A 19,759-nucleotide genomic window follows, 5' to 3' on the forward strand; every position below is an offset into this window, starting at 1 on the left:
GTTCATTTGTTTTCAGTGCAGAGCTTCTGCAGTCTCCAGCCTGACTCACCTGTGGTGCGTTTCTGGAGACCCAGGTGTCCAGCAGCAGCTCCAGTCTCTGTCGGTGATACCTCTCAACTTATTTCAGGCAGCTGGCCCGGGAGAGGGAGCGGTGAGCAGCCCGGCGCGGAGGAGCGCTCCCCCTCGGCCGGTGGAGCAGCTCACACAGGTTGACCTGTTCGTGGCTGTGAAAACCACCGGGAGGTATCACCGGCAGAGACTGGAGCTGCTGCTGGACGCCTGGGTCTCCAGAAACACACCACAGGTGCAGCCAACAACACAACAACTTCATGTGTGATTTTCCTTTCGTAGCCATTGCGCTCGTATACTCGATGCTCGATACAAGATCTTCAACTAATGTAGAGGGTGGGGAGTGGGTGGGGACTCGACAGGTATATGCAAATTCCCCTATTGTGACGTCACAATAGGGGAATTTGCATGAATTTGACCACCATTAACATGAGGTTACATCTTGAAAATGTGCACCCAAATGAACATGGCATAATATTAAACTCAAATATGTTTAAACTACCTATACAAGTAGTCATGTCTCATTGTAGTTTGTCTTGCTATTGACACAATGCTGTCGTCGCCTGGCTGATTGAAAGCCCCCAGATGCGTATGTGCATCAGACAATGCGCAAATACAGATGTTTTAATGTTTCTTTTCCTTTTTTTTTTTTTTAGAGGGAATATTTGAACATAAGCAATTTTGACAGTCCTAGTATATGATACCCAGAGACAATAGAAATCATGTTCATTAGCCACTGGCTTGCGATTACTTTAGCATTCCATCTGCAGGGAATGGGGGAAAAACCCAGACAAGGTCATTACATGACACTGCTAAAGACAGCACTCCCTCCCCTCACCCGATGTTGTTCCCCTTCCTTCTTATCTGGCGGCGCCTGCAAAGCAGGCTGCGTTGCCTGGTCACACTCTCTCTCCCTGTTTGTTTCTGTGTTGTCTGTCATGACCAAATGGAATTTCCCCCTGGGGGATTAATAAAGGTATACATCATCATCATCATCGAACATCCAGTACAAACTTGAAACGAGCACTTAAGGTGACAGAAAGGTTACAACTGTCAGTAATAAACATGCAACAAAAGTTGAAAACTAAACATCCCGCAAAGGAAAGAAGCAGGCTTAGGAAAGGCTAAAGCTGATGGACACTGAGAAATATCTTGCCATAAAGGACATGGACAAAATCACCCCTTCTAAGACAGAAGACCCCTCGCATCTTGTCGAGGTCAAATCCAATAGAAAGTATGTCAAGAGGATTAAAAAATTATTTTCCAGGATATGGAAGGGCATAACATCTGGAGTGTCACAATGAACTGAAAACAACGCTTTCTGCCACCACACAATTGATCTTCCATTTAAACTTTAACATGCCATTCCGGCTAAATTCTTAAAAACTAAATCTTAGAGCAAAAGAAAAAACTTACCTGAATCTTTGTTGTACATAAAAAAATATATATATATACATAAGGTAAGCACTTTAAAGTAAGCTTTTCTGTGCTGTGGAAATAGGGGGCAGGGAGAGGGGGAACGACATGGAGCACAGGGCCGTCCGATGCGGGACTCGAACCGGGGCCAGCTGCAGCAAGGACTATAATAATACATTTAATTAAAAAAAAAAAAAAAAGTGCCTTTCTCAACGCTCAAGGACACTTTACACTGTAAAAAAAGGAAATTACAGTTGTTGTACTTACACACAATTGTATTGTAAGCTAATTCAGAAATACAATTGTGTCATCTCACAAATGAATTAATGTTTGCCCAACTCATATTCTCAGAATTTGGTCAACAAGGACATTTGATTCACCAAAACAAGATTTTTTTGTTTCCCTCAACTTTCTAACAAGATTAGAAAGATTCTAACACAAAAAATTAAGTTTCCTCAACTGTATGTTCATGGACACGCCTACTACGGGGTTTCCTTCCCGTCTCCACGTGGTCTCCACGACCGTTTTACCTTTTTCCCTCGAAGTTGAAAGGATTGCCAGACGTGAGGCATTCATATCAGGTAATTATTGTTATTTCTCTAAAATATGACTTAATAGAATGCTTAAGGTAAAGAATTGAAGATAGATTTGGTCGCTGAACTAACCAGCGTCGTATATTTAATGTATCTAAACCAAATTAGTAAAGTTATTAGCTGAATTTAGTTTGCTAACTTAAAGACCTCATGACACCTGGAAAATACTGTAATATACATAAAAACATTGAAAGTACACATACAAAATAGTCACTTGAAGCTGGTTTTTATCATTATGATAGAGAAATTGAGTTTGTACAGCCTTTTAAAAGTGCGATTTTTGCGATCTGCTGGCGAGCTTCCTATTAGTCCGTCACGTGACCTATGACGTACACTCCGGAACGATCCTGACACCTGTCATAGCCACAACAGGGATTCTGACAACTCCTATTCATCCTCGGATCCTGACACATTTTTCGAAGTGGCAGAGTCCGAGCCATACCTGGATGAGTTGGAGCCACACGGTTCCACGGAAAGTTCGGATGGCGAGGCGGAAGGCGCTGTTGCTCATATGCTATAGCCTAGCTCTTGACCAGTGGACAAGTTCTGTGACAATTGTAAGATTATTTCAAGCCGCTTGCCTTTATCTGTTATATTTTAGGTCAGGGGTGGCCAACCCGCGGCTCTTATGTTCATATCAAAATTTGTGTTTGTTTACAACAATTCACAGGAGATACAAGAGTCGAACATGGAGGCTTGAAGTTTACCATGAATGGCTAACACTCAGGCGCCGAAGGACTGGCAGCGTGCTCCTTAAATGCTCCTACTCATGAGGAATAATGGAGGGAATGAAAATGGTTTAATAACCATAATAAATCAAATGTACATTTGTGGTAGAAATAGAAATAAACATACATAAAGTGTGAAAACTGATTATATTCATTCTATATTTTATTTGTTCTTAAACCACAATAACAGTTAGTAAGTGCATGGAAATAATTTTCACAAACACACATGAATACACACATGCATGCATTCATACATTAACGATTTAATACATATGTTTCAAAGAGAGAGAAAAAATAAACAAGATCAAAATAAATTAATGATAAGATGTAAAAAAAAAAAAAGGGAAAGACAGGACTCTTCTTTATGCTTCAAACATATTTTGATTTCCATCAACTGTTTTGATTCATCCAGCCATCCATTTTCTATACCACTGAATCCGTCGGTCGGGTCGCGGGGGGCTGGAGCCTATCCCAGCGGTCAATGGGGGAGAGGGAGGGTACACCCTGGACAGGCTGCCAGTCCATCACAGGGCTGGTTTGATTCATATGTGGTTAGTATAATTGTCAGAATATGTTTCTGTATTCTCTTTGGATTGAGACGTCAGTTTAGTTCTCAGACTTGGTTCTGGAGGTCTTTACCTGAATATAAAAGCAATGGATTTCAACAGACCCGACGCTCTGACGTATATGCCTAAATAATACGGCATTTTTGTGTTGTGTAGAAAGTCAAATTGTCCCGTTTTGTCCCTTTGTTCCTTCTCCTGTGATCCGTTCTTTGTATGATCCAGAAACAGTCTGATGTCCTGTTCACATTTTTCATCATGTCAAAACACAGACGCTCCTCTTGGGCTTGAGAAGCCTGTTTAACATTTATTCTGTTTTACCCTGAAAAGACAGAGGCCATGTAATATAACCTGGCAGTCTCTGAAAGGCTTATTTCTGATATCTTGGTGGAAATAAATCCAAAAAGACGTGAGTACACAACAGGTATCACAGTTTGTTGCTGCAGCAAATTTACTGCAGCTTAGAAGAATGAAATGGGCTCAGTTTGTCATTTTTACTCCAAGAAAGTATCAGACAAATGAGCCAGCTCTGTTTAATTCATCATCATAAGTTCACTAACCCATCAGCTCAGTGATTCCTCTCTGATATCACAGTTTGTCACATGTGCAGCAAACTAACTGCAGCTGACATGAACTGAATGGTCTCAGTTGAAAAAGTGTAAATATATTTACAGACTGAGCTTTCTGTTCTACAGTGGGCGTATTTCTCAGACATTAAGAGAGTCTTTGTTCTAGACTCAACACAGGCGCACAGAACCAGGAACATAGAATGTGAATTTAAATCCAGGATAAAGAGGTTCAGTGAATGTGGTGTTGATGGTGTAGTAGTGGATCAGTGTGTCAGAGATGACATTGTAGATGGAGAGGACGCCAGCGGCATGGTCCACATACACTGCTGCTCTGTGGGAGACAGAGGAGGAGGATGTTGGTCTCTCACTCAGACGTGAACCGTCAAAAAGGTCTACATTCCAGGACTGATCATTCCTTCCAAACTGATTGGCAGAGTCATCAGGAAACTGCCTGCTAATTCCTCTGTAACTCACTGCTATACCAACTCCTCCACTCCACTCGACCTCCCAGTAACAGCGACCAGTCAGACCATTGCTACACAGCAGCTGAGGACACAAGTAATCAAATCTGTCTGGATGATTAGGATATGGCTGATCCTCGAACTGCACAAATGTCACCTTCCTGTTGTTGTCAGACAATTTGAGGTTAATATTCACTGTGTTTGTGTCGATTATGAGTTGACAGGAATCTGGAGGAGAGAACAAACACAATCCAGCTGCAGTTATTGATCTATCATCTGTTAACTTTAATCAATGAGTGATGTGACAGTGTGAAGATGGTTGGATGTCATGAATCAGATGAAGAACACACTTACACTTCCTCAGACCTGGTGTCAGCCATCGTTCTCCAGCAGGCTCCACCCTGAAAGGATGGGGAGGGGTCAGAGCAGCAAGTTTTCTTCAGTTTGTTTTCATCTTTACTGAATCAGGCAGAAAGAAACGAGTAGACCCCGTCATCACCCACTGTGAAAACATCTCTGCTGGGGCTATGGAAGGTTTGACTGAGTCAATAAAGGCTCATCGTTGAGAGAGGAGGTTAAGCGTTTAGACTGTACGGTCGTCAATAAGATCAGACACATCTGCACTTTTATGGAAGGATACTGTGTAGTTCACTTCAGTTCAGTTTTATGTACACGGTACCATTTCATTAGAATAATCTAGGAACGTCCATTCAAACCTATTTTTTAATTGCAAGAAAAAATAACATCGATATCATGTTAAAATCACGATATTCTTGATGTATCCTATTCCAATTTGTTTAGGAATAGTTATGATTTTGTCATTCATGGATTTGGAGAAGGATTTGGATTTTCATTTGGCTGCAGATGTTTGCCAAGACTTATGGCAGGACAATGAAAATAAATAATTTCATGTAGATTTTTGTCTATATTACTGAACAGTTCTGCCTTGTGACTTTTAGGAAACTTTTCAGTAAGCAGTGGCTTTTTCTGGCCACCCTCCAGTAAAGTCCAGGGGCCTCATGTACAAAGGGTGCGTACGCACAAAATAGTGGCGTACGCACCTTTTCACGTCAACGATCAGATGTATCAAGAACGAAAAGACCGTGGAAATGTGCGGTGCCTCACGGCAGCTTCAGGGCTGGCGTACGCACGTTTCTGCAGCTACTGATTCTTTGGCGACACCTAAGGTGATGTTGGGAAACTGTTATAATGAATAAATGTGAAAACAATTAGTGCTCAGACAGTGATGTGCACATTTGAGATAGATGAACAATTAATACTGATAAACAATCAACGCACCCATGTGTCTGCAATTACACGAGTGGATATAAAAGCAGCGCAAAGTGGTGCAATGCATACCATTAAAAACAATGGCTGCTTTAGCTGTATTAGAAATGCAAATGGTGCAATTCGAAGAGAGCGTGTGTTCACTAGACAGAGAGGATTTGCTGGCACATGATGGCGACTGACTCATCAGCCGTTTTGAGGGAAATCCTCCTGGAACTGTGCGCAGAGCTGCGGCCGGCGTTGGAGCGCAACACAGCGAGGAGCCATGCGCTGCCTGTGCTCACAGGTGATGTGCACACTGGGGTTCCAACCGGGGCATTCCAGGGGGAGCTGGCCAACTGATTGGGACTGTGCCAGTCTACCCTGACCCAAGCCATGCCAGCCGCGTGGGACAGAATTATCCGTATCTCAGCCACGTATATCAAATTCCCAGGCCAACATTAAAGCTCAATTTGAAGCGAGAGCCGGTTTTCCATTGTTATAAAAGCGCCATCACATGATGAATTTGTATGTTAACAGGAAACATTTTCATTCGATCATGTACAGATCATATGTGATGCATAAATGCAATTAACCAACATTGTGGCGAGGTGCCATCGTTCAACGCACGATTCATACATTCTGAGTAACAGCATGTTGGGAACAGACTTACAAGGTGGCACTGTGCGTGATGGGTGGCTTCTTGGTGAGTAACTTTATTGTGTAATTGTCCTAATATTATTCCCTGTGACGCGCATTTGTCACGTCCAAGGACTCGTTTTTAGTTTTCAGGTTTTAAGTTATGCTTTTGTTTTTCAGTCCATGTTTAGTTTTTAGTCATGCCTTAGTTTCCCTGCACTCTGTTTATTAGTTCACTCACTTCACCTGTGTTTTTTCCCTCAGCTGCACTCACTCTCCAATCACTCTCACTCCCTATTTAGTTTCCTGCCTCCCCTGTCAGTTTGTCGAATCTTTGTTTGATGTCAAGTTTGTATACCCATGCCAGGATTCCTGCGTCCCATGATTTCCACGTTTTCGAAGCTAAGTATTTATTTATCCATGCCTTGTTAAGTTCTTTGTTTCTGTTCACAGCTATGTTTTTTCCGGCTCAGCCGTGTTTTATGTTGGTACTTTGTTTTGTTGTTAATAAATCAACCTTTTTTTTGAAAGTCCGCATCCGTGTCCTCCCTTCCACACCACAACCTGACAGCATTGAGTCTGTGCGCCCCCAATTTCTGGCGTCTTCACAGCATCATTACTAGTCTGTGGTTAAAGTTAGTTTCTTGCTGGTTTTTGCTGGTTAAACTCCAGTTTAAGATCTTTCTAACAAGCCCCTGATCGTCTCTGTGGGCATATATTAATAACCCCGTGCGTAAAGTGTGAGATGTCTCAATCAGCCTCACCTTTTCCCCGGCGCACTTCTGCACGTTACTGTATGAACACGTTGTTGTGAGTTACACAAAAACATCAGTATTTAGCATGGGGGTAATCAGTCACCCACCTGAGCTCCCACCACCCCAGAGAGAGCAGTGTCCCCATAGTTGCGCCGACTCTCTGTTCAGAGTCGGTCACCCCCCCTACCCGACTGTTTTGGCCACACTGCAGCGGTGGGCAGCCAGTCTCCGCTTCACATCCACCTTAATGTCGGACCACTTCTTCTTCACCTCTGCTTGTGTGGCTTCTCTTACCCCACAGCATTAACCCACTCTCATTATCCCGCCCACTCTTGCGTTTGCTGCTTATGCTGGAGGACAGTGTGCCAAAGAACACATTTTAGCAGGCCTCCACTTCAGAAAGTAGCACCGACATCTTGCTTTCCGTGAAGTTGTTATTTTTTCCCGTCTTATTCATTCTTTTTTCTTTATTTTCTGACCGTACAGAGGGGAATCACAGGTGCAGGGCTCATTTAAATATGATTTGCATATTTAAGTAGGGGCGTGGACAGGGAGGAGTCGGGTGCTCCGACATGTGCGCTCAATTCCACGTTGAATGTACGTGGGATGTACAAACGAAACGTGCTTGGATTGATGCGTGCACACAGATTCATACATCTGACGTTGGAGGGCATTTGGGTTTGAGAGTACGCCATGTTTCAGTAGGAAATCCACGCAAGTCTTTGTACATGAGGCCCCAGCTCTGTACAGGTTATAGTGTTCCATGGGCAGATCCACCAGTCTCCTTCCAGCTCCTTCAGGTCTGTTTGTTTCCTCTCTGATTAATGCCCTCCTTACCAGTTCTGTGAGTTTTGGTAGACAGACCACCTCAGGCAGTTTGTTGTGGTTCCATATTAGTTCATCAGTTTGGATGTCATGTTATGTTTTATATTCTAGGTCATTACTCTCAGTTATGTATATTCATCTATCCTTTCTTGCCCATTGTGGATTCTGTAGAATTTACTTCCACTCTTAATTAACACCAGGTCGTCAGATGCTGATCACCTCACCTGCGGTTAATTTTTTAGGGAGGGAGCTTATGGATAATATTGTGATGTGACTCTCATAATCCTGCTGCTGCAGATATGTTTGTGTTGCCTGAAGGTGAACCAGTCCGGGGGATGCCATTGATTTAGTCCTGGACCAGACTGGGTCTCTGTTGTTGACAGCATTACGGATTTAGATTGCATAAAGGAATTGTTTTTGGAAGAGTCATATTTGCCAGCAATAACATTAAACACTGTAAAAAGTTTTATTGCATCTGAGCAAGAGCACAAAGAGAATATATTTTATGATCAATGTCAGAGAATTAGAACTCATTTTAAAATCTATTTTCTGCTGGTGATAATTTGAGCATTCTGGATTGTTAAATTTAGTTCTGGTGGCTTTATCTCTGAGCTGAAATAGTTTAAGTTATGAATACTGTTCATTTAACAAGCTGAAGCTGTCTGAGCCAGTTGATGTGAAGATCCCACATAAATGGTAAGTGAGAGGAAGCACAAAGTAAACAGAGCTTTGAATAAACACACTGGCTGAGTAAAAGACAATATGTTTCCAGCTTTTCTTCTCATATCAAAAACTGTGCTGCAGTAGTCCTCTCCATACCTGAGAGTTCCCAATTTGCAGTGTGGATCCTCTTTTTTTGCCATCAGCAGCTTCACTCCTGAGGCTCCTGGATGGTTGTAGCTCAGGTCCAGCTCTCTCAGATGGGAGGGGTTGGAGGTCAGAGCTTCAGCCAGAGAAGCACAGCCTTCCTCTGTGATCAGACAGCCTGACAGGCTGCACACACACAGAACAACACAGAAACTCTGAGAGAACTGCTCTGAAATATCAGGAACAAAAAAATCTTTCAAATCTGTTTTGATCAGGTACATTTTGGTTGTGAAACGAAGGCTTTAATACCCAATCAGAAGAAATTGATGGTCCATAACTAAATGATATTAATAGAAAAAGGTGAAGAAAAACAATTCATTCTCCTGAAAATTATATTCGACTTACAACATCCTGCTGACATTTTTTAAAGCAAAAGATAATTTGACAAGTCATAGCAAATTACACTCCTTCAGTTGAGATTGAAGAAATATTAGATTTGATCAATTTAACAAGCTGATATAGTCTGACCTCAAACTCTCCAGTCTGCAGTTTGGACTCTTCAGTCCAGCAGACAGCTGCTTCACTCCTGAATCCTGCAGGTTGTTGTTACTCAGGTCCAGTTCTGCCAGGCTGGAGGACTGGGAGCTGAGAGCTGAGGACAGAGCTGCACATCCTTCATCTGAGAGGTTACAGCCACTCAGGCTAATGAGAGAATAATTAATAAAAACTATTGATTTCCTCATCAATGCTTTAATGATAATTGACACGTTCTTCCAAAGGGATGGTTGGGTTGATCCTGCCTCTTTGGGAATTTCATTAATGCTATGAACTGGTACTTTATAGATAAAACTGCAATAAATTTAAACAATTTAACTTACTTTTTTTTATCTATTAAAACAAACCAGTGCATTTAAGAACAAACATCTGACTGTTTATACGTACAGAGCTTTGTTGGAGCCTTTGACCACTGGCAGCAGCCTCAGAAGAGCCTCCTCTGAAGCAGAGTATTTCTTCAGGTCAAACACATCCAGATGTTTTCCTGATGACAGTAAGATGAAGACCAGAGCTGACCACTGAGCAGGAGACAGTTTATCTGTGGAGAGACTTCCTGAACTCAGGTAACGTTGGATCTCCTCCACCAGAGAACGATCATTCAGTTCATTCAGACAGTGGAACAGATTAATGCTTCTCTCTGCAGACAGATTCTCACTGATCTTCTTCTTGATGTACTCGACTGTTTCCTGATTGGTCTGTGAGCTACTTCCTGTCTGTGTCAGCAGGCCTCGTAGGAGCCTCTGACTGGTCTGCAGTGAGAGACCCAGGAGGAAGCGGAGGAACAGGTCCAGGTGTCCATTTGGACTCTCTAAGGCCTTGCCTACAGCACTCTGATGGAGATGCTTTAGCTTTGCTTTTTTTAGTTTGTACCAGAAAAAGCTTTTTTTGTCTCTTTGCAGTAAGTCAACTCCAGAGCTGATGAAGGTCAGATGGACATGAAGAGCAGCCAGAAACTCCTGAACACTCAGATGGATGAAGCAGAACACCTTCTCCTGGTACAGCCCTCGCTCCTCTTTAAAGATCTGTGTGAACACTCCTGAGTACACTGAGGCTGCTGAGATATCGATGCCACACTCTGTCAGGTCTGATTCATAGAAGATCAGGTTTCCTTTCTGCAGCTGCTCAAAAGCCAGTTTTCCCAGAGACTCAATCATCTTCCTGCTCTCTGGACTCCAGTGTGGTTCTGTCTCAGCTCCTCCATCATACTTGAGCTTCTTCACTTTGGCCTGAACCACCAGGAAGTGGATGTACATCTCAGTCAGGGTGCTGGGCAGCTCTGCTCCCTCTCTGGTTTCCAACACATCCTCCAGAACTGTAGCAGTGATCCAGCAGAAGACTGGGATGTGGCACATGATGTGGAGGCTTCGTGATGTCTGGATGTGGGAGATGATCCTGCTGGCCTGCTCCTCATCTCTGAATCTCTTCCTGAAGTACTCCTCCTTCTGTGGGTCAGTGAACCCTCTGACCTCTGTCACCATGCCGACACAGCCAGCAGGGATCTGATTGGCTGCTGCAGGTCGTGTGGTTATCCAGAGGCGAGCAGAGGGAAGCAGCTTCCCCCTGATGAGGTTTGTCAGCAGCACATCCACTGAGGTGGGCTCTGTAGCATCAATCAGGGGCTCCTTGCTGTGGAAGTCCAGAGGAAGTCGACACTCATCCAGACCGTCGAAGATGAACACAACCTGGAACTCTTCAAAGCTGCAGATTCCTGCTGCTTTGGTCTCAGTAAAGAAGTGATGAACAAGTTCCACCAAGCTGAACTTTCTCTCTTTCAGCACATTCAGCTCTCTGAAAGTGAATGGAAACATGAGCTGGATGTCCTGGTTGGCTTTGCCTTCAGCCCAGTCCAGAGTGAACTTTTGTGTTGAGACTGTTTTCCCAATGCCAGCCACTCCCTTTGTCATCACTGTTCTGATTGGTTCATCTCTTCCAGGTGGGCCTTTAAAGATGTCTTCTTGTCTGATGGATGTTTCTGCTCTGCCTGCCTTCCTGGATGCTGCTTCAATCTGTCTGACCTCGTGTTCATCATTGACCTCTCCGGTCCCTCCCTCTGTGATGTAGAGCTCTGTGTAGATCTGATTCAGAAGGGTTGGCTTTCCTGCTTTAGCAATTCCCTCAAACACACACTGGAACTTTTTTGTCAGGTTAGACTTAAGCTTAGGCTGACACCTGTTAAGAGCCTCTGAAAGACAGAATAAGAGATGCAATTATTTTTCTTTCATTAAGCAGTTTATTGTGTCAATAAGAATCAAACTCCATGAAATAAGTTAAATCATGTGTTTTGTGACTGTAATGTGCTTCTTTCAAATGTTTGTCTTATTTATTACTGCAAATGAAGCTGCTGTTTCATCATTTCAGATTAATCTCACAACATATAATCAGTTTGGGGAATGAAAGAATGTGTTTATTCTTCACTGATTTTACACAAATTATCTTAATGTTCATGTCCACATAGAATCATTCAAACACCCTGTAGGTGGGAACAGTTAAAAGAAAGTGAACCCTGTGGAAACAACAATAAAAGTTGTACATCATCTCCATTTATCACATGATACCACAAGTTACAGGTGAGTTGAAGTGAAATCTGAAGCTTTGACCCATACAGTGATAGCATCTGAAAGTGCTGTTTGCTTCCATTTGTGGCCTTAGTCACTGCAGAACACACGTTTCTGAGAGGCCATCTTGTGTTGAATCATTTCTGTTGAATCATTTCTGTCAGACTTTTCTCTTACAGGAATATAGTTATAGTGATTCCAATTTTTACAGTGGTCATGCCGTATTTGCACAAAGAACACAGAGCAGACGGTCTTCCTCTATGCAAGCTCAACACACTGACCAAACAGAGTCAGCACCACATTCAGTGTGTGTTTACACACTGATGTAACTCAGCAAAGACAATTTGAAAGGAATAGTGTGTCATTTGCTGTAGCTCTGGTGTTCACAGTTCAGTCAGATTGGCTTCTTGTGTTGCTGAGTTACTGACATCACATACCTGTTGATGCTGAGGAAGATGATGAAGATGATGAAGCTGCTCCAGTTGACAGGCCTTCCAACACATTCTGTGATGCTTGTCCTGTTGGAGGAAAGTTAATCTGAAATCAATCATAAAGAATTCCTCTTCATAAAACAACTATGTGAAATCAGAGAGCCATAAAGTTTGAACCTTCACAGTAAAGCTTTTAGTGTTTGATGCATGCTGTAAAACATCGTCTGCATTCTCCACCACGTACATCTTGATGCTTTGCTCTTCTTCTGACTAACCTTTATTCATCTTGATCTTTTTAAAAATGGAACTTGTAACCTCCATCACATGTTCAGTGGTATACATCTCAACCATCATATCCACTGTATCCAGCCTGTCTGCTTTCTCCAGACGACACTTTTTGATGGCTTCAAATCCATCCAGCAACTCAGGATTCTGAAGGTACCAGTGGAAAAGTTTTAGCTCCTGTTCTCCTAAATCCTCCAGTGTTTCCAGCAGCTGCTGCTTCACAGGCGTCTCCATCTTTGCCCTGTAGAAAGATCAGAGGACATTTTCATGGCAGGAACACAAAGAACCACTGTTCATTACATCTTTTCTGTTTTCATTGATGATTTAGCTCTGGATGGATTCTGTTATTGACTGCAGTGGAATGCTATCAATGAGAAAACTTTGTTATTTAGCTCCACATACTCTCATACCAGCCCAGATTTGATCACTGGTGATCGTCACACACTTCTCGCCCTCTTGATCCCAACTTGCTCTGACATCACGGTGACGTATAGTTCAAGAGGTGAACCAGAGAGCAACGTCAGCTGACTGTGGTCAAAGAGAACTGCTGGTGATCTAAGAAGTGGAGAATCCATAGATGCAGTCGGTATCAAGGATACTTTCTCCATGCTATTACTTTTATCCCCTGTGGATGTTTGAAAAGTTTTCAAATAAACAATTTTTCTACTGAAATTTGAAAAAGGATTGTATAGAAAACGAGCGCTCTGTAAGAGCAGATACAATAATTTATATATACCTCTGACAGATACAACCACAGAGTATAAAAGCCAATGAGGTCCCCCAGCAGTCTAGGCCTATAGCAGTTTAACTATGGGATGTTTGAGGATCATATAGGTAGATTGATAGATAGATAGATAGATAGATAGATAGATAGATAGATAGATACTTTATTGATCCCGAAGGAAATTCAAGCATCCAGTAGCAAGACATAATAAAGCAATAAAATGTTTATACAATTATAAACAATTTCAAAACAATATAAAAATTTTAAAAACAAGTTTAGAAATTGTATGTTCTCCCCATGTATGCGTAGGTTCTCTCTGGGTACTCCGGCTTCCTCCAACTCTCCAAAAACATGCATGTTAAGTTAAATGGTGTCTATAAAATTGTCCTTAGGAGTGAGTGTGAGCGTGCATGGTTGTTTGTCTTGTTGTCTCGTTTGTCTCTGTGTGGCCCTGATGGACTGGCGGCCTGTCCAGGGTGTACCCCAATGACCTCGCCCAATGACCGCTAGGATAGGCCCCCCTGTCCCCCCCGTGACCCGACCGACGGATTCAACGGGTATAGAAAATGGATGGATGCATGGATGGAAGTTTAGAAATATAAAGTGACCAGTGAAATACAGAAGTGCCATCACTTAGAGCTGTTGTTCAACCTGATGGCCATTGGAACAAAAGAGTTTTTGAGTGTGTTGGTGGAGCAGGATTGAGATGGCAGTCTGCCACTGACCACACTCCTCTGCCTGATGAAGGTGATGTGCAGAGGGTGGTGGGCGTTGTCCAGTATGGACAGGAGTTTATCCAGGGTCCTTCTCTGTGCCACTGTCACCAGAGTCCAGCTCTGTGCCCACCACTGAGCCAGCTCTCCTCACCAGTCTGTCCACTCTTCTTGCTGCTACCTCCTGTTAGCTCGATTCTTTCAATGGAAGCTCAAGAACAAGCCGGAGGAATCTCAAGTTAAATAAAGTGTCAAGCATTTCAGCGTTGGGCTCAGTGGAACAGAGCTCCCGCAGGAAATCCGTCAGACTGAGCCTCGATTTCCGGTTATCATTTCCTCATCATTTCACATAAGTTGGACTCACACTCAAGCAAGTATGATTGGACATGAGTAGGTTCAACATGCTTCGTCGTATTCTCTGGATCAGCCAAAACAATGTGTGTGTGTGAATCTGGCCTTGGTTTCCCAGGCTTTCCCAATTGTTTTGTCTTCCCATTCCTGGATCACTTTAGGTCATCATGGAAAAGTACAGAGACTATTTCATTCATAATGTCTAAGAACAAAGCCAATTTTAACAATTCCCCCTTTTGGCATGATTATATCATGACAAATTAACCAAGTCAAATAACTGAGGTAGGAATGTTATCTTCTGTATTGTGTCACACCTGTTAGCAGCAGCAAAGTTTTAGCAGGCCCCCAAACTGGAAGATGCCACTTACCTTTAAGGTGCAGCAGTCCTAGAAACCTGTTTTATATGTGAATCAAATGATAAATTCTGGTCAAAAATAACTTCACGGTTCCTCTCTGTAGCACTAGCAGTCCAGGAAATACCATCTTGAGTAACTATATAGCTAGACAATTTCTCCCTAGAGCGCTCAGGTCCAAAGATAACAACTTCAGTTTTGTCTTATTTTAGAAGCAGACAGTTATAAGTCATCCAGGTCTTTATGTCTTTAAGACATGCTTGTAGTCTGGCCAACCTATTGGGTTCATCTGGTTTTATAGATAAGTACAACTGGGTATCATCAGCATAGCAATGGAAATTTATGCCATGCTGTCTAATAATGTTACCTAATGGAAGCATGTATAAAGTGAAAAGAATCGGTCCATGCACAGAACCCTGGGGAACTCCATGACTTACTCTGGTGTGTGAGGAAGATTCTTCATTTACAAGAACAAACTGAAATATATCAAATAAATATGACTTAAACCAGCCTAATACAGTTCCTTTAATCCCAATTTCTGTATATAGATAAACAGTTTTACAATCCAAATATCATAGTGTTGAAATCTGTCTATGTCATCATCAAGAAAGAAATTCCCCAACCCGAATCAATAAACGTCCAGTGTTGTGTTACTTCCCTTTTTTATCTTTGCTGAGTGGTGTTGCAACACTCTGTCATCACAATTAAATTTCACCATCAGTGCAAGCACACAAAGAAAGCGGGCTGGTGTTTGCTTCCCTTCAAGTGAGAAAAACTGGAACTCAAACACTTGTTATAAAAGCAAAGACAGTCTGTACTTTCCAAAGAAGTCAGTGTTTGACATGAGGACCCCTCCCAGTTTTACCGGTGATTTCATGAAACATCCTCACCAACATCTTTAATTGAATAAAAATCAGTCTATAAAATGGTGACTGTGGATGAAGCTATCTGATTTCAGACAATCCAACCACCAGCCACAACACAAAGCCCTTTGTACTTGTAGCTGAATTCATAGCTGTCACCATAACCACAACCTAAAACCACAACCTTTGAAATAACTAAAATAATACAAATGACATTTTTTAACTGCATTAATGTGCAAAGATAAAATCAATATCTCCCCAGAAATATTATAAAATTTTTAGGGCTTAAAAATCTTAAAGTAATATATTTTCCACTGCACAGACAATAAAAAGACAATGGTTCAAACAAAAAGCTAATCTACTGTATGGAGTTCTCACCATAACATTAACCACTATTTATAGTCTATATATACGTATATGTCTAGAGATCTAATCTCATCTCTAATACTGACTGATATTACACACAGTTCAATCTGAGATGACACTTTAGAGTTACTTTAACATCATAGCATGAATGTTTCTGTGATTTTAACACAAGAACAGTAAACAAACTAAGCAAAGAGTCTTTAAAGAATGAAACGCTCAAAGTGTTAGATACATTACCTTCACACAGAGGAAAGATGCTTTTTTACGGTGAAAATCAGAAGTGAGAGTCAGAAAGGAACTTGTTCATGATAACAGGCTCATCTTGGCTTAAGCCTCAAACCTGGGACAAAAAAGTTTCCTGTTTGGTCTGTTTGTTTAGTCATAGAACAGGAAGTCCATCGGCTGATGGCTGACAGCTGCACTGACTGCTCCTCCTCTACATGAGCTGCTGGAAGCAGTCCTTCTCTTCCTTTGCTGTCAGTTTACTCATGAACGTTCCACAGTTGTTTTTTGCTGACTATAATTCACCCTTAACTCATCCGGACACACACTCCACCTCTGCTGCTTCAGATTAATTAGTTTGAACTAGATATCAAGTTAATAGTCAGATGTGGTCATCTTTGTCCTGTTTTTGAGAAAGTTTGTGAAGGGCCATTTTAAACTGAATCTACAACACTTTGAAATGTGTGAAAATGGAGGAGTTTGAAACACTTTGTGAAGAGCAAAAGACAAATGTTTGTTGAAACTGAACAATGAACGGCTTCTTTATGTTGGAGTCTCATGAAATGACAGGTGATCATCATCCTCACAGAGACTTTGGACTCTCACATGAGCAGCAGCATCTTGGTGTTACACTGAAAGAGGTCAAAATATTCCACACAATGGGAAGATACAGTTAATGGTTTGGCTGTTTGGTGTCAAAAATGTTCTTTTATTTAAATGATTTCTTTTGACTTCTGTCACCTTGTGCTGGGCCCACACCTGACACCTCCATGGTGTCACATATGTGATTTGGCCAAACTGTCCTCCAGTCAAAACGACCAAATAGATAATCTGTTCATACCTTTAAATTGGGCCCATAAGGGCTCCTTGGATCTGCCACTCCTACAGGCTGTGGAGGGAAAATATGAGCATTTCAACACTGGAACAAATGTCATTCCAAAGCATCTCATTGAACAAGACACAAAGTCCTCTTTAGGAGAAACAAGTGGGATGGATGGAGGACTGTGGTGCAGTTTCAGTCCCCACATATGAGATCAGTTTCTTCACCTCTGGGTTAAACTCGCTTAATAACATGATTTGTATTTTGTATTTGTTTATTTATTTCAAGCCAGAATTTAAAAAATAAATTTAAAATATATTTATATATATTTATAAATAACAGTCACTTATGCCCACTGGGCATAGAAAACAACAAATGATAAATTAAACAACAGAATACCAGCTTGAAAAGGAGTGGGATGAAGACAAGCTTATTTACTCCCACCCCCATCCAATCCGCAACAGTTTACATGTTTTTAATTGCCACTATACTCCGTAGTCAATTGCATCAACAGTATTCATAAGTTTACATATAATATACATCACTGCAACATATAGCCATAACATACACCTATTATATATCACACATACGTGCAACAGTATTCATATGTTTACCTATACTATACATTACTGCAACACATAGCCATTACCTTCACCTATTATATATCACACATACATACTATACACATGTGATCACCCCATCGGTCATCATCACCATCACCCCATACTCATCATTATTTACCAATTATTATCCTCAAAAAGCAAAACAAAAATAATGATGGTACCTGCGAACACCAAGTAACAGTCAAACGCCCCTGTCTTCATTCCCATACCGTGACAAAATCATTTCCTTGTATCTTGTTTTGAATTGATAAATATTTGGACACTGTTTGTACTCTAACCCCAGTCGATTCCACAGTTTAACGCCAAATACAGACACACACATACTTTTCCTTGTGGTTCGTACTTTTCGGACATAAAAGTTACCACACCCCCTCAAATTATAACTCCTTTCTTTCTGTGTGAAAATCTTCTGAATATTACTAGGTAATATACTTTTATAAGCTTTGAATGAAAGTTGCGCATTATGGAAGTCAACTAAATCTGAAAATTTTAGCAGCTTAGACTGCAAAAATAAGGTATTTGTGTATCAATATATCCTACCTTATGCATAATTCGTATTGCAAGTTTTTGGAGTATAACAAGGGGTTGTAGTGAACTTTTGTAATTATTACCTCAGACTTCTATACAGTATGTTAAATAGGGCAAAACTAATGACCAATACAATCAATATAATGCATTATATTCCAGGAAATATCTAACTTAATACATTATTGCTACACTTTTGGAAACTTTACGTTGAATATGTCCGATGTGAGTTTTCCAGCTTAGTTTACTGTCAATAATTATCCCTAAGAACTTATATTCTGACACTTTATCTATAATAATACCGTCTATATTTATTACTAAATCTGAATTTTCTTTATAGTTTCCGAACAACATACTTTTTGTTTTATCTAAATTTAGAGATAATTTGTTGATGTCCATCCAAGTTTTTAACTTGATTAGTTCATCATTTACTTTATTTATAAGCTCACTATAGTTATCACTGGAACAGAATATGTTAGTGTCATCTGCAAATAATAATAATTTTAATATATTTGATACATTAAATATGTCATTTATGTAAAGATTAAATAACAGACTTGGCACCAACTTCCAGGTTGGATTTTGGTCCTAAATTCACTTGATTAGGGTTTGAAATCAGAGCTACTTGGATGAGCTTCAGAGACTTGATGGTTACATCTTAAAAAGTTTGGCAGGTTGTTACTGTTCCTGGATCAGCTCCATGTGAGCATGCTGCAGAAAACTGAACCTTGTTTTACCTCCATGTGGTAATAATCTCTAAAATCAAGTTAAGTTTACTCCCCACGTGTTCAGAGAAGTTAGGATGTATCATGTCAACAAATAATCATTAAATAAAGCCAAACATATGTTTCACATGAGTTTTCAGGTAATTGGCTGATCTTCACTGTATGCAGAGTACAGTGTTTGGTGTCCAGATTAAGAATAACTGATGTTTTCATGACTTTTGTAACTGCTGCAACCTTTGTGGTTTGAAGTGGTGTCTTCATCTTCCTGTTTTCTGTTGTTTGACATTGCTGTCTGTTGTGAACACTGAGTCTATGATAGCGTGAGTGCTTAAACCCACATTTTTTTCAGATGAAAGCCATAGTCTTTGGTTATGAACCTGTTTATTTCACTTTGCACTATTCTGTTTAGGTCCCCAGTATTGGTTTTCCAGTTCCTAGCTCTTAACTTATGACACTTATTCCTTATCATCACACTGTGTCCACTCCCCTGAGCGACCCCAGCAGCATTTATTCATCCAGTTTGGTTCTTGTTGCTGCCAGAAGCCCAATTCCTCTTGCCATGTCTGTTTCTCATGCTGTTTTAGTATCTTATGGAGTAGCCGTTGTCTTTCTGTGGACCTGTTCTGAGCAGACAGCCTCGTTGTTTTTATTCTAACTTCACAGTCTGAGCATTTTCCCCCACATTAATGTGCCATAAAACAATAAAACAATGAAAATAATCTTGTCTTTTTTTTGCACATGTTCGATTTCTTGATGTGAACTTTAAAGGGGCACTAGGTAGCATTTTCACCTAAAATTATAGCCTTTAGGAGTTTAACAAAGGTTAAACAAGTCAATAGTAAGCGAATGAAGCCTGTCTCGCTCCCAACAGGGGTCTGTATGCTGAGAATCCCATATGTAACTTCGGCAGGAGCGACCCGCTTCTGAAGTCTCGCGATGCGCGAGAAGAGTCGTTTG

At 41.1% G+C, this 19,759-nt stretch overlaps 1 protein-coding gene across 1 annotated transcript; it reads right to left on the reverse strand.

Annotated features, from left to right (window-relative positions):
* Positions 1 to 3,093: 3,093 nt before the first annotated feature.
* On the reverse strand, positions 3,094 to 16,204 carry LOC142397799 (NLR family CARD domain-containing protein 3-like). The gene is made up of 8 exons (XM_075481514.1): positions 16,125 to 16,204; positions 12,508 to 12,758; positions 12,239 to 12,319; positions 9,634 to 11,428; positions 9,220 to 9,393; positions 8,704 to 8,877; positions 4,754 to 4,800; positions 3,094 to 4,627 (listed from the first exon to the last, which is right to left on the reverse strand). Exons 2-8 carry the CDS (start codon positions 12,749 to 12,751, stop codon positions 4,107 to 4,109), a joined length of 3,036 nt encoding a protein of 1,011 aa, XP_075337629.1. The 5' UTR covers positions 12,752 to 12,758; positions 16,125 to 16,204; the 3' UTR covers positions 3,094 to 4,106.
* Positions 16,205 to 19,759: the final 3,555 nt, after the last annotated feature.

The sequence above is a fragment of the Odontesthes bonariensis genome, chromosome 2, assembly GCF_027942865.1.
Source record: "Odontesthes bonariensis isolate fOdoBon6 chromosome 2, fOdoBon6.hap1, whole genome shotgun sequence".
Classification (NCBI taxonomy): Eukaryota; Metazoa; Chordata; class Actinopteri; order Atheriniformes; family Atherinopsidae; genus Odontesthes; species Odontesthes bonariensis.